Source organism: Chrysochloris asiatica, unplaced genomic scaffold (assembly GCF_000296735.1).
Source record: "Chrysochloris asiatica unplaced genomic scaffold, ChrAsi1.0 scaffold00194, whole genome shotgun sequence".
NCBI lineage: Eukaryota > Metazoa > Chordata > Mammalia > Afrosoricida > Chrysochloridae > Chrysochloris > Chrysochloris asiatica.
The window spans coordinates 1,501,296-1,515,796 of record NW_006408712.1 but is presented as its reverse complement, the minus strand read 5'-3'; the positions used below and the strand labels follow the sequence as shown (position 1 = coordinate 1,515,796).

The following is a 14,501-nucleotide window of genomic DNA, read 5'->3' as shown; positions in this document are numbered from 1 at the left end:
TGGGCCGCCGCCCCCGCCGGGAGCCGGACGGTGTCTTCTTGCCGAAAGGAAATGAGACCCGAAATTAGAACCGGGGAAGCCCTTAGCCTTCCTGGTCCTCCAGCCAGCTCATGTGTCTTGGATCGGGTGAACTATATAACATTAAAAAGATTATCTTACAACTAGACTCGTTTTAGGATGAGAGGTTTTATTTTAACTTGAGGGGTATGTCACAGGCCATTAAAATCGATTTCCTGTAGGCTGTAATCCTTTATCGCGTTGCCTTTGCCTAGAGGGTGCTTTAAGGACACGGGTCCATTCCTAATTCTTTAACAAGAATTCTTTAACCTGCTTCGTTCTGTTGCAGGTCCTTGACAAAGACCCATCGTAGAGTGGGGCTCTGGTGCTATCTGTTCATTCCCATATTTTATACGCGGCGTTTTTAAACTATGTGAAGATCTGTCTTAGGAAGATTTATTCCTTTGTAATGGAGAAGTATGAAAAAATTGGGAAAATTGGCGAAGGATCCTATGGAGTTGTGTTCAAATGCAGAAACCGGGACACGGGTCAGATTGTGGCCATCAAAAGGTTTCTGGAATCAGAAGATGATCCTGTCATAAAGAAAATCGCTCTTCGGGAAATCCGCATGCTCAAGGTAATTGATTCTTTTAAGGTGAATTTCCAAGGATTAAAGAAATACATTAAAGTGAGCCGTGCTATGATAAATGCATGCCTTAAGAAGTGCTTACGTCTCCTTCCTTCAGGGACTTGTCCTCAGTGACACACGAACCGAACCATACACACATTATATAATGAACTAGGAAGCAGGCACATATAAGGGTAAAGTGAGAGGTACTCACTTTGAGTTGCTGTGAATACTTTAATTTTCTTTCCAATAGCTTCTTTCCCACATTACCTATAATCCTCATACTTTAATAGTGCAGGATCTGAACACAACTCAGGTTTGCTAGCATTCTGGATTTTTAAACTTCTAGGCTGTTTTCTGTTAAGATCTCCATCCTTTAAGACAATCAATCAAACTGAAGGAAGCAGATAGGTTTTCAGTACACCTCATTTATCTACTACTAAGCATCCTGTCCCTCTAAAAGAAGGTTCTTCTAAAATAAAAGTGAAATTATATTGTCTCTTTAAAAATGTTTATCAGTTAACTCTAAGAGACTTATCAGAGGGGGGAAAAGTTATTATAAATTGTATTCTCTTTCCCCTCGCCCCCAGCAATGTATAGAGGCTTCATTTTGAGTTGCTGTGAAAAGGAAATCCAGATTGCAATGTAAGATGTAATGAATACAGTGGGTGTTTACTTTTTTTCCAAATAGCTATGACTTCTGCACTCCAACAAGAGGATTATGCTTAGCCTTGCATCTCCATTTTTTCCAGATCTCTAAAAGCCTTCTTTATCCCATGAGTTAAGTTTGTGGATTCATTTCTGGATATGCACCCTAAATGGGAAGTTCATTGGTAGTTCACTGTTCTGAGAAGACACTTCCACGATTTCCCTGCCCCCTCCCCCCCCCACACACACAAAAAGTGCTAACCTTCTCAGGGATGAGCCCACCAGCATTGATTGTCCATTCCACTGCCTGTGTAATTCCCCTTACCTCCAGCTCTACACTGGGAGAGTATATCACCATTTCTTTGGGTCTGATAAACATTTTTTTCCTTTCTCAGACTTTCCTTCTAGAGAGGTGATATTTGCATTTCAAAGGGTTCATTTACTCCAAAGAAAAGAAAATCTGTTTCAGCAGAGAGATTCTTTCTCTGATTCTGAAAGTCATCTGTGAATGCCTCACTCAGTCCTCTCATAGGTACATGAGTATTCAGTTATTCAAAAGAATACATCCAACTTCCAAATTTATTGGTAACACCTACCTTTGCTGTGAACATGTTTTTTGCAATCCAACAATTGCATTACCAGAGGACTACTATGTACCAAACAGTATGACTTGGAATACATTGATTGAGAGGCAAGGTTCTCATCCTGGAGGAACTTAATTAATTCAAGGAAATATACCTGTAAGGAGTCCTAGTATGGCGCTGTAGGATAAGCACAGGACTGTTAACTTCAAAGTCAGTGTCTCAAACCCACCAGCAGCGCCTTTGAAATTTTATACAGGGTCACTGTGAGTAACTGAATATTGAATAACTTAATATTGATGTACAACAAGGATAGAGTGTTTACACAAGAGCCTGATTTTAAAGCACCCAGCCCCTGGTTTTCTATAATCACGGGCACCAGTGTAGATATCCCTAGCCTATATGAGGTGGTGGGAATCAATGATCAGTCAACTCTGCCCCTCCAAGCTCTAACTTTTTAGAACTCTGTGATATTCCTAACACTTAGTAAACAATTTGTTGAATAAATTGGGAATATTTAAGTGAAGTCATATATTCTCTATTTATTTTTTCAGTAAATACTTATGGAGTCCTAGTTGTGCCTACAACGAAGTTTATGTAAGCTTGTATGTGCTCTTTGGGAAGTAAGATGAATTTCCCAACAGCCCTCGCTCTTGGTGGACTAGGTTCATAGTAGGCAGGACCCGTGTCATTTACCTTGTGTCCTCCATGCCTGGCAAGAATTCTCTAAATCCTTGTTGATTGGTGAAAATAAAATGTTTGGAGTCTCATTTAAGCTAGACCTTAAAGGATATGAGAGCTGAGATGTTCAGAACCTATCCTAAAAAAAAAAGATGCATAAGTAGAAATCATATGATATTGAGGTAACGATGGGTCTTTGTCAAGGACTTGCAACAGAATAAGGTACTTGTTAAAGAGTCAGGAATGGACTCATGTCCTTAAAGCACCCTCTTGGCAAAGATGCCTGCCTGCTGAGGGCTAACAGGCCAGGGAGAGAAGGGAAAAGAAGGAAGCCAGGGTCTGGTAGGAGGGAATGGGAAGAACTTCCTGGAATACAGGTTTGACCTTGGAATAAAATGAATGGTTGGTTAGTGCACAGCTAAGAAGACCTGATGGTGCAGTGCATAAGCACTCAGCTGCTAACTGAAAGGTCAACAGTTCAAACCCACCAGTCACTCTGTAAGAAACTTGTGAGAGTTTGGTTGCTTCACAGCCTAGAAAATGCCATGGGGCAGTTCTACTGTGTCCTCTAGGGTCACTATGAGTTGCAATCAACTCACCATCAATGGGCACATAGCTAAGGAGCCCTGGTTGCCAACTGAAAGGTTGACAGAACCCACCAGTAGCTCCATGGGTGGAAAAAAAGCTGACATTTTGTTCCCAAAGTGATCAAAGCTTATGAAACCCTATTGGGAAATTCTACTCTATTGGGCGACGGAGTTGCAATGAATTTGAAGGCAAATATCAACAACAGCATATAGTTGTAGTCCCTGGGTGGTACAAACATTTAATCACTCAGCTACTAATTGAAAAATTGGAGTTTTAAGTCCATCCAGAGGCACCTCAGAAGTAAGACCTGGTGACTTACTTCCAAAAAGCCAGCACTTAGACCCTGTGAAGCACAGTTCTGTGGTGACACACATGGGGTTGCCATGACATGGAGTAGACTCAATAGAAACTAGTATTTGAAAGCACATGGCTACTCTTTGGTTCTGGGTAGTTTCAGGGTTTAGAGCCTGGTTGTAATCCCTGGGAATGGCAAAACTGGTGAGATCAAGATAGTGCCATCTGAGCTGGAATGCAAGAATTCAGCACCATGTGATGTGAGAGAAACAGGTGGGCCCAGGGGATGGTTGCAGTTTAGTGGCTCACTGAGTTGTTTGTTTGTTTTTTAACTTATCCCCAGCACATTGTTCACATGGCTGGAGCTCTTAATGAACCCTACCAAGATCAGGAAAAATAAAGGAATAGGAGAGCCGAGACTGAAGGTGCTTCAGAAACCTTAGCCAAGCCACATGAGGGTGGGTGGGGGCTGACTCCCTACAGGCGAGAATTCACCCTTTTCTATAATTAAGGTTCAAACATATGATATATTGGATAGGTATTGGGAAGTGGGTTAATCATGACAGAAGCCAGATTACAGAGAAACAAAGTCTCTGAAAGGAAAACCCCCTTAAATCAAGAAGTGTGGCATGATTGGCTGGAATCATCAGAAGCCCAGTGGGGAGAAGGGAAGATGGTCCTGCATAAAGCAGCTGGTTGTACTTGAACCCAGCCCAGATGCCTGGGGAATGTCTGTGTGTCCAGAAGGAAAAGGCTGTGTGGATCAAAACAAAATAAACCAATCAGAATAACTAAGACTAAGGTCTCAAGGCTCTATGTTTTGGAACCCTCTCTCTGTGGAAAGCAAATGGTAAAATTATTAGAAGTGGAAGGAAAGAATTTTAAGGAGAAATGGCAGAAAGAGTAGATGCTTCCAGAGGAGTTGGAGGTCATGGTAAGGTCATGAATTGTCTGGGCATATGGCAGATTGACCCTGGGTTGAGGGCTAAGAACGGCAGCTTGGACTTTGTCTGTGATAACTTTATTGTGACAAGAAAACAAGAAAGAGAAGCAAGGCAAAGGAGTCGAGTATTGTTGTTTGGCGGGTAGGAGCTAATGAACCAGTGGGCTAGGACAAGCTGCCAAGTTTTGTTACCAGAGGCTGCACAAATTATGCACATGACAACCTTGGAAGGTAGATTTTGTTATCCCCACCTTACAAAAGGATTCAGGATGGTTAATGATTTGCCAAGGGCTCCCATTTAGTAACCTGGACTACAAACACAGTTCTAAGTGTCCTCAAGTACAGGTCCTGCTGCTGTCACATACTAGAACCATCCCATTACCCCAAGCACCAAACTCTAAGTTTCTCAATGGCTGGTCTTCAGAGTGTCTCCTACCTGCGCTCCCAGCAGGGGCCTTAGCTGTGAGACTCAGCTTTCATGGAAGCCTGGGTAGATTCTCACTGGAATAGCAGTTCTCTCTTGTCCTGTCTGGGTGTGACTTTGAGTGTTAATGCGTTAGACTACAGAGACCACAAAGCCAGCAGTTCAAGCTCACTCCTCGGAAACCCTATACAGAGTCGCTATGGGTCGGAGCCAACTCAACGGCACTTAACAACAACAACAACAACTTGTCCACCTCCATCACTCTGTAGAGCACTTTAGATGGTCTCCCACCAACAAAACTGATATGGGTGAAATGCTCATTTGAAACTTTCATATAATGATTGCATATAAAGACAATGCATTGTCAATGGTAACACTTCACTCACTAAGGGAGCAAAAATTCTGATTTTGTTTATGTATAAAGTGTAGATATACATACAGTATCCATACACCTGAGCCTTGGTGGTACAGTGGTTATGAGTTGGACTGCTAACTGGAAGTTCAGCAGTTCAAATCCACCAGCCGCTCTGTTGAGGACAGATGTGACAGTCTGCTTCTGTAAAGATTGTTGTTGTTGTTAAGTGCCGTCGAGTTAGTTCCGACCCATAGCAACCCTGTACAGGGTTTCCGAGGATGTAAATCTTTACGGGAGTAGAAAGCCTCCTCTTTCTCTCACTGAGCAGCTGGTTGTTTCGAACTGCTGACCTTAAGGTTTGCAGCCCGATTCATAACCACTACGCTACCAGAGCAGCCTTAGAAATCCTATGGGGCAGTTCTACTCTGTCCTGCTAGGTCACTGTAAATTGGAACTAACTCGATGGCCATGGGTTTCTGTACAGATACACAGTATATCTGTGGTATTACAATTTACTAGTGGGTGATTAGGGAAAAAAATTCTTTAAAAAAAATGTGAGGGAAAAAATTCTTCGAATGGATTCGGACTCATGGCAACTCCATGTTTCCAAGTAGAACTTGCGCATAGGGTTTTCAGTGACTGTGAACTTTCAGAATTAAGTTACCTGGCCTTGCAAACTGCCAGCCTTTGGTTAGTAGATGAGCACTTACTCATTTGCACCACCCAGAGACTCCAGAAAGACTCTGGATCCATAGCCAAACCCATTGTCTCAAGTCAATTCCGACTCATTATGATCCTATAGGATGAAGTAGAAGTGCCGCATATGGTTTTCAACTGGTAAGTCTTTACAGAAGCTTACAGGCTCATCTTTCCCTAGAGGAGCTGCTGGTGGATTTGAACTCTTGAACTTTTGGTTAGAAGCTGAGTGATTAACCACTGTGCCACCAGAGCTCCTTGTTGTTATTAAGTGCCGTGGAGTCGGTTCCGACTCGTAGCGACTCTGTACAGGGTTTTCAAGGCTGTAAATCTTTACGGAAGCAGAAAGCCTCCTCTTTCTCCTGCAGAACAGCTGGTAGTTTTGAACTGCTCACCATAAGATTAGCAGCCCAATTCGTAACTACTATGCTACCAGAGCAGCTCCTTAGACTCCATATAAAACCAAACCAAACCCACTGCCACTGGTTGATTCTGACTCATAGCAACCCTAAATAGGGTTTCAGAGACAATAAATCTTTTCAAGAGCAGACAGCCTCATCTTTCTTCTGAGGATTGGCTGCTGTATTTGAACTGCCAGTCTTTCAGATAGCAGTCCAGTGTTTATCCTAGAATCTTTGTTATTGTTAAGTGTCATCGAGTTGATTGACTCATAGCAACCTTATATAGGGTTTCCAAGGAGCTGTTGGTGGGCTTGAACCACTGACCTTGTGGTTGGCAGCCCAGTACTTATTCTATAGCATCACTGCACTCCCTAGGCTCCTGTTGCTGCTGTTAAGTGACATTGAGTCAATTCTGACAGTATTTCCTAGGAGTGGCTGCTGGGTTTGAACCATTGACCTTGAGGTTAGCAGTTCAGTGCTCAATCTGCAATACTACACTAGTTCTCCCTAGACTCCTTGCTGGTTCTACTTCATCCTACAGGTGGTTTTATGCTATGGAGTCTGTTTTGACTCAGCCATCCTGTATAGGGTTTCTGAGACTGTAAATCCTTAAGGGAACAGAAAACCTCATCTCTCTCCCACATAACATCTGATAGATATAAACTGTTGGCCTGCGGTTAGCATTCCAACTCGTAATTCACTATGCTACCAGGATTCCTTCCCTAGACTCCTTGTTGTTTTTATTGTTAAGCACTGTTGAGTTGGTTCCAACCCATAGCGACCCTGTATAGGGTTTTTGAGGAGCAGTGGGTGAGTTTGAACTGCTGACCTTGCGGTTCAAAGCGATGTTGCAGTCTAGTGCATTAGCCCATATTGCCGCAAAAATAAGAGGAAAAAAAACGTGCATGGCTTGTGGATGTATACCATCTACCAGAAGTACTTCATTTGATTTTAATAGTCCTGTAAAGTAGTAATCCACAGAATGCCACAGCGTTCTCTTTTCTATTGCTCACTCTGAATAGCCTTTCAAGGTAGATGTGGGGCTGTGTGGCCAGCTGGGGACTGGAGCTGCAGTTAGACTGTAGATTCTAATCCTGCTCAAAGTTGTTGGGTCACCTTGGCAAGCTCTAATGCCTCCTGGAAGCTGGCCCACATTATCTTCATGATTTATACTGCTGTTGGGAGTGCTTCGCTGACTTTTGCTGAGGGGAGCAGAGTGTTCTCGGGCAAAACATCTAACAGTGGTCAAGCAGCCTTCTGGAGGACAAGGGCAGGGAAGCAGAAAGGTGAAATGAGCAGCAGCAAAGGAGAGAGTAAAGCACAGTGGGGGAAGATGGGATTTAAATGGGGCCTGGCACCCAGGGAGGCACAGAAGGCAAAGCCCTTCACACAATTTCCTCCAGGATCTTAATGTATCAGAGCAGAGATGCTGCTGGACAAATTACTACTGTGATGACAGTAATGTGCTGTGGGAAGTATGGCTGTCAAGGTTCCCCGAGATCCAAAGCAGTTAAGTGTTTACTTGCATGTGCTCTTGGGCCAGGGCTCCATCCCACTAAACATCAAATGTAACATGTCTATGCTCTAGCCTTAGATTTATTAGAGCTTTCAGGAGTTTTAGAGGCTTTTGCTCTCTACCTTCAATATTAGTTAAAAAAATATTTCACAGCTCTTGAACAGTCTCATTGGGAAAACCTGTAACTTATTTAAGAATTTAGTCATGCTGTCAAAATATAAGGAGCCCTAGTGGCACTGTGAATTAAGTTGGGCTGCTAACCACAAGGTTGATGGTTCAAACCCACTAGTTGCTCCTATGGAGAAATATGAGCCTGTCTGCTCCATAAAGATAGTCACTACGGAAAATCCTATAGAGAGATTCTGTAAGTCTGAATTAACTTAATAGCAGTGAGTTTGGGGGTTTGGTTGCTAGTAGAAAGGAGTTATTGTGTCGTGGTGGTGAAACACTTGACTGCTTGGTAATCAGAAGGGTTGACAGTTTAAACCCACTAGCTGCTCCATGGCAGAAAGATATGAAGTCTGCAGCATTTTAGCCTTGAAAACACTATAGGGGCAATTCTACTCTGTCCTATAGGGCATTATGAACCAGAATCAACTAGATAGCAGTGGATTTGGTTGCTAAGAGTAACCATTTCTAAGTTAGTTGTTGTTGTTGTTGTTATTAGGTGCCATCGAGTTGGTACCAACTCATAGCGACCCTATGCACAACAGAATGAAACACTGCCTGGCCCTGGGCCAACCTCACTATTGTTGCCATGCTTGAGCCCAATGATGCTACCACTTTTCCAATCCATCTCACTGGGGGTCTTCCTCTTTTTCTCTGACCCTCCACCTTGCCAAACATGATATCCTTCTCCAATGACTGGTCCCTCCTGACAATATGTCTGAAGTATGAGAGACAAAGTTTGGCCATCTTGGCCTCTAAGGAGCACTCTGGCTGCACTTCTTCCAACACAGATCTGTTGGTTCTTTTGGCAGCCTATGGCCCTTTCAATATTCTCCTCCATCACCATAACTCAAAAGCATCAATTCTTCTATGGTCTTCCTTATTCACTGTCCAGCTTTCGCATGCATATGAGGTTATTGAAAATACCATGGCTTGGGTTAGGCATACCTTAGTCCTCAAGCTGCTCTTTTCTCTTTGCTCTTCAACACTTTAAAAAGGTCTTGTGCAGCAAATTTGCCTAATGCAATACTTCGTTTGATTTCTTGACTGCTGCTTCCGTGAATGTTGATAGTTGATCCAAGAAGAATGAAGTTCTTGACAACTTCTTGACAACATCAATCTTTTCTCCATTGATAAGAATGTTGTTTATTGGTCCAGTGGTGAGGATTTTTGTTTTCTTTACATTGAGATGCAATCTAAGTTAGTAGGGGGCCATTAATTAGCTTGTTGAAATGAATTAGCAACATATTTCTATGAATTGGTTTAACCATGCCCAGCATTCTCTGTTACGGATTATATGAGATTACAGATTCATATGTCTGTGGGGATCACAGAGGTAACAGATTAATGAAACAGGCTGAGTGGAGGACAAGAAGGAGAGGTAGAGACTGGGGCAAAGTGGACGTGCATTTCTCATTTAAAGGAACATGATCGGCTCCAAAGACTGTATGCCCAAGGAACCAATTTTATGCTTTTTAATAGCCAGTGGCTACATTAGAAGGTCCTGGAGACATTGGGAGAAAAAGTGGAACATTAAAAAAAAATGATCAGGTTTACTGGTCAGATAGAGACTAATGGAACCCTGAGATTATGACCGTTGGTCACACTTCAAGTCTGGAACTGAACTCACCCCACTCCCTACTCCTTGCTAAGCTGTCATCCAAGCAGTGGATAGGTAAATGGGGATGGGGGTGAGGGGAACAGCACTAGTGAGGTACAAACACCATAGAATTTTTAACCATTTGAGATCCAAAGGGCAGCATTTACCTAAAGACAACATTCTGAAGGGTTGGGAAAGGAGGAGGAATGGAAACAAGAAACAGGGAGGAAGTGGGATAAGTTAGGGTGCATTGAGGGGATAGCAATAGTTGAGATGACACTAAGTATATTATTTGTTGAATGTAAATCTGATTAACTGCTCTGTAAACCTTTAATTCACAATAGAAAGTGAAAAACAACAACAAAATCAGTGATGAGAACATTATGTAAAATTTCCTGCGTTTCCTCCCCAACACACAATTTTTATTTATAGAAACTTCAAAATGCATGAAAGCTGAAAGACTAGTACATTGAATGCCTGCACATATCTTTAACTTGATTCACCAATTGTTAGAATTCTGCTGCATTTCCTCCCCACCCCATGCACACACACTTTTTAGGCATCACTATTAGACAGTAAATTGTAGACACTATGCTGTATCTCCCCAGGTAGTCAGCACAAGTCTCCTAAAACAAAGAACAAAGACTTTCTTCTATATAACCACACTATGATTTCTGTCATTGACTCAGTACCACTGTCTAATAAACACTTCAAAGTTTTCATAGCTATCCATAACTATATTAGCACACACACATTAGTTTTTAAACCCATCACCTAATCATGGACAACATTTGCATTTAGTTGCTGTACCTCTTTAGACTCCTTTAGTCTAGAACAGTACCCCACTTTGTGTGTGTTTTGTGATTTGGGCATCTTCACAGTTGGCAGCATGTCATATATTCTGCATCGAATCATCTGGAAACTACCAGACAACCAGCAGATTGTCTGGTAGTTTCCAGATGATTCGACGCAGAATATATGTTTCAGCAGGTACACTTCACAGGTGAGAGCCTGTGTCCATTGCAGTGGTTCCCATCAGGCAGTGCATGAGATCAGTTTGTCGCATAAATGATCCTTGCACGAGTCAATTTTAGTAAGTTATTGGGAAATAGTGATTTTCTGTAACTTTTTTCTGTGTTTATTAGTTATCGTATTTTTTTAAAAGCATGCCCCTCCCCACTCACACACACATACAATGTATTCATGTAATTTTTTTACTCGTATGTAACATGGAGCTCTGATAGCGTAGTGGTTACGAATCGGGCTGTGAACCTTAAGGTCAGTGGTTCGAAACTACCAGCTGCTCTGCGGGAGAACGATGAGGCTTTCTACTCCCGTAAAGATTTACACCCTCGGAAACCCTGTACAGGGTCGCTATGGGTCGGAACCGACTCGACGGCACTTAACAACAGCAACATGTAACATGCTACAAATTGTTATCATTCTTTGGATCCTCAAATTGTCCCACATTTGGCCATCACTTTTTGTCCTGACCAATGTCCATCCTGCTTGGAGCATTACTTTGTTGTTGTTAAGTACAGCCGAGTCAGTTCCAACACATAGCGACCCTGTACAGGGTTTCCAAGGCTGTAAATCTTTACGGGAGCAGAAAGCCTCATCTTTCTGCCGCAGAGTGGCAGATAGTTCCAAACTGCCTACCTTGAGTTTCACAGCCCGATGTAACCACTAGCTACCAGAGCTCTTTGGAGCATTACTTTAGGGCACAACAAAATGCTTCACCCCAGCATCCCATTTCTCCAAGGAGCCCTGGTGTTTTTTAGTGAAAATGAAATTGCTTGGATTTTACTTGTTGACAAGCAATTTACAAATGTTTTAAATTACCATTCAGACCAAACAGGACACATCTGCACACAGTGTTTGGCCTGAGGCTGCCAGTTTTGAGTCTTTGGGCTATGTATGCAGCTTTCATTATATGCAGGCGTTCCCATTAGAGACTAGCAGAGATCTGGCCATTGACTTTGTTGTTCTTTATTAACATACAGATAAGTGTTGGGAGTTTTTATAAACTGATTGTCAATAGCGTGGGTGGCAGAGCAGAGCATTCCCTTGCCCACAATGACAGAAACCAAACAAATCCCCTTATCATCTCTTGTATTTGTTCAACAAGTGGAGACCTGCTGAAATTTTTTCTAACAGGATAACATGCTAACTGCAAATAGTAACAGACTGTTTTGTTTGTTTATCAGAAGTTATTTTAGCTTAGCACTCAATATGTTTATCTAGAAAGATTGTATTCTTGTTGTTTAGTGAACTCCTAAGTAATAAAGCTGCCAGGCAAATACTTTTAGAACAAAAGAAGCAGAAATCAGCAAAGTAGGCTTTACCTTCTTAAAGACATTCCATTTTTAACAAGATTAAGCACCAACCACCGCCTTTCAATGTTCTAAATGCCTGTACACACATTTTACCACACACCCTAAACCCTTTGCTATTCTGACTCAGAACAGCCCTGTAGGACACAGCTTACTCACTCAGACTTTATTTTTATTAATTTATATTTTCAGCTTTTGTAAGATATTTTATTTAAAATAAACAGTTTTTATAGAGTATTTTCTAAACATTAGGCAACAAGTTAAGGTGCTCTGGGAGCGTAGTAGTTACGAGTCAGGCTCCTAACCTCAAGGTCAGTGGTTTGAACTACCATTGGTTCCTTGGGAGGAAGATGAGGCTTTCTGCTGCCGTAAAGATTTACAGCCTAGAAACCCTATACTGGGTCACTATGAGTCGGAACTGCCACCAGGCAACAAATTGAGTCATTCATTGACTGTGTCTTTAATAATCACGTAGAATAGTTGTTTCAGCTCTCTGAGCCTTAGTAAAATATCTGAAAATTAATATAATAGTAATACTTATCTCTTGAATGTGCATGAGATAATATACTCAACAGAGAATCTGGCAAAAAGTAAGCACACAATAAAGGGTAGCCCCACAGCAATGACAACTATCCCTCCACTCGTCTATCAAAACAAAAAGACAAAACAAAAAAAGCATGTTGGAAGAGACTCTGAAACTTGCTCTTCAGAGTTGAGAAGCTAATGGAATAAGTAAGAAAGTTAAGCGTTAAATGGAAAATGTCAGAGAGCAGCTCAAAAAGACAAAGTCTTTTATTTATTTAACATTTTATTATGAATTGAGTGAAGGTCTACAGAGCAGACCATCAGTTTTACACTCAACAAATCACACACCTGCCTCACTACAATGTTTGCAATCCCTCCATGCACCAACAGACAACAGAATTTACTTCTATTCATTTTCACACTGCGTTCCTCCCTCTGTCTCCTGCTACCTTCATCTTCCCTCTACTAACCTTCCTCTTGCTATACATTGCCTCCCCTGTCACCCATGAATAATTTTTCCTTCCCCTTCTCCTCTGTTGTGATCACGATAGATTGTTTCTTTTATCAAGAAAACTTTTTCTTAACTTTTTTTTTTCTAGAGAAATATAACTTTAATAAGGAAACTTAACTACAGTAGGAGTCCTCTGAGGAGAAGGGTAATTCCCACATGCAGATCAGTTTTTCCTGGGAACAAGATAATGCAACCAAAGTTTACAAACAGGGTATTTAAGGTATTTAAGGACTCGACATCCTTCACCCTCCAAGAAAGAGGAAAGGAGGGATAAATTGAGTAGCCCAGAGAAAAAAAATCAGAGTCTTCCATCTTGTGAACTTGCAATTGGTACAGGTGTAGAAGACAGTCTGCGGTTCATCAGCTGAATTCATCTGTCTCATATGGTATGCCATTCTTTCGTGACCACATCGAGAGCAATGTCTGCCAGTCACAGGTCCCTGGAACTCAGGTCCTTCTTCCACCAACGTAGGCATGGCTGTCCGCAGTTTATGGACCATAACTAAAGTTTTCACAACCTTCCTTTCAAAATCTTGCATGTTAATGAAGAAGCCACAGTGAGTACAGATGATTGCATCCTGAACCCCAGGCAGAGCAGAACCAAGCAGCAGTCTGGACAGAAATCCAGATCCTATTGCAAGCTGGAGCAGTTGTCACTGAAGACCATGATGGGACGTATGGTTTAGGCTGCAGACCTTCCAGGGAAAGAGGGAGAGGGAAAGTCCACCTTTTCTTAACTTTTTACAGCCTTGGTCTATATTGAGTTCATTTTGTTTGTGGGTTTTCTTTGCATTTTCATTTCTGTTGTATTAATGTTTACTAAATAATTCTGCTTTTCCTCTTTTTTTATTTTGATATGCAAGTGTATTCTTTTTCTTTGAGGTTACCCTATAGTTTATTAATAGTTTTTTCCAATTTAAAACAGTCTGCTGTATCTTTAAGTCTACTTGGCCTCCTTGCCTTTTAAAAGTTCTGTATATCTACACTACCCCCTGTCTTTGCTTTGTAGTTGACTCCATTATAAATTGATATCTCTGGTTCCCTATTTTCAGTCTTAGAAGTTTGCTTTGCCATACCTCAAACTTTAGAGGAGAAGGAAGTAGGAGAAGTAATGTTATAATTCACACTGATTAAAAATATAATTATGGTTTTCCTCTGTGCCATTTAGATTTTGATTTCTAGCAAATAGATTTTCTATGCAGACAATTAAAAATAATTTTTTTTTTAATGTTAGGCAGTTGCTTTAGAGTCAATTCCAACTCTTGGTGTCCCCATAAGTTGTAGAGAACTGTGCTCCATAGGGCCTTCAAGGTTGTGACCTTTTAGAAGTAGGTTATCAGGCCTTTCTTTCAAGGCACCTCTGGGTGGATTCGAACCACCAGTCTTTAGGTTAGTAGCTGAATGCTCAAACACTTATGCTGAGGACTCCAAGTTATATATGTTTTTGTTGTTAGATGCTGTTGAGTCAGTTCCAACTCATAGTGACACTGTATAGGGTTTTCGAAGAACAGCTAGAGGATTTGAACTACTGACCTTGTGGTTAACAGTCCAGTGCTTATCCAATAGTGCCATACCAGGAATTCATATATTTATATAATATATACATATAGTA

General features: G+C 41.5%; 1 protein-coding gene across 1 annotated transcript in view; it reads left to right on the top strand.

Moving 5' to 3' along the window:
* The first annotated feature begins 437 nt into the window (after nucleotides 1–437).
* Nucleotides 438–14,501, top strand: part of CDKL1 (cyclin-dependent kinase-like 1 (CDC2-related kinase)) — an 89,758-nt gene continuing 75,694 nt past the window's right edge. Inside the window, exon 1 of the mRNA XM_006872336.1 lies at nucleotides 438–634. Coding sequence (XP_006872398.1) covers nucleotides 467–634 — 168 coding nt within the window. The 5' untranslated portion in view covers nucleotides 438–466. The remainder of the gene's footprint in view (nucleotides 635–14,501) is intronic.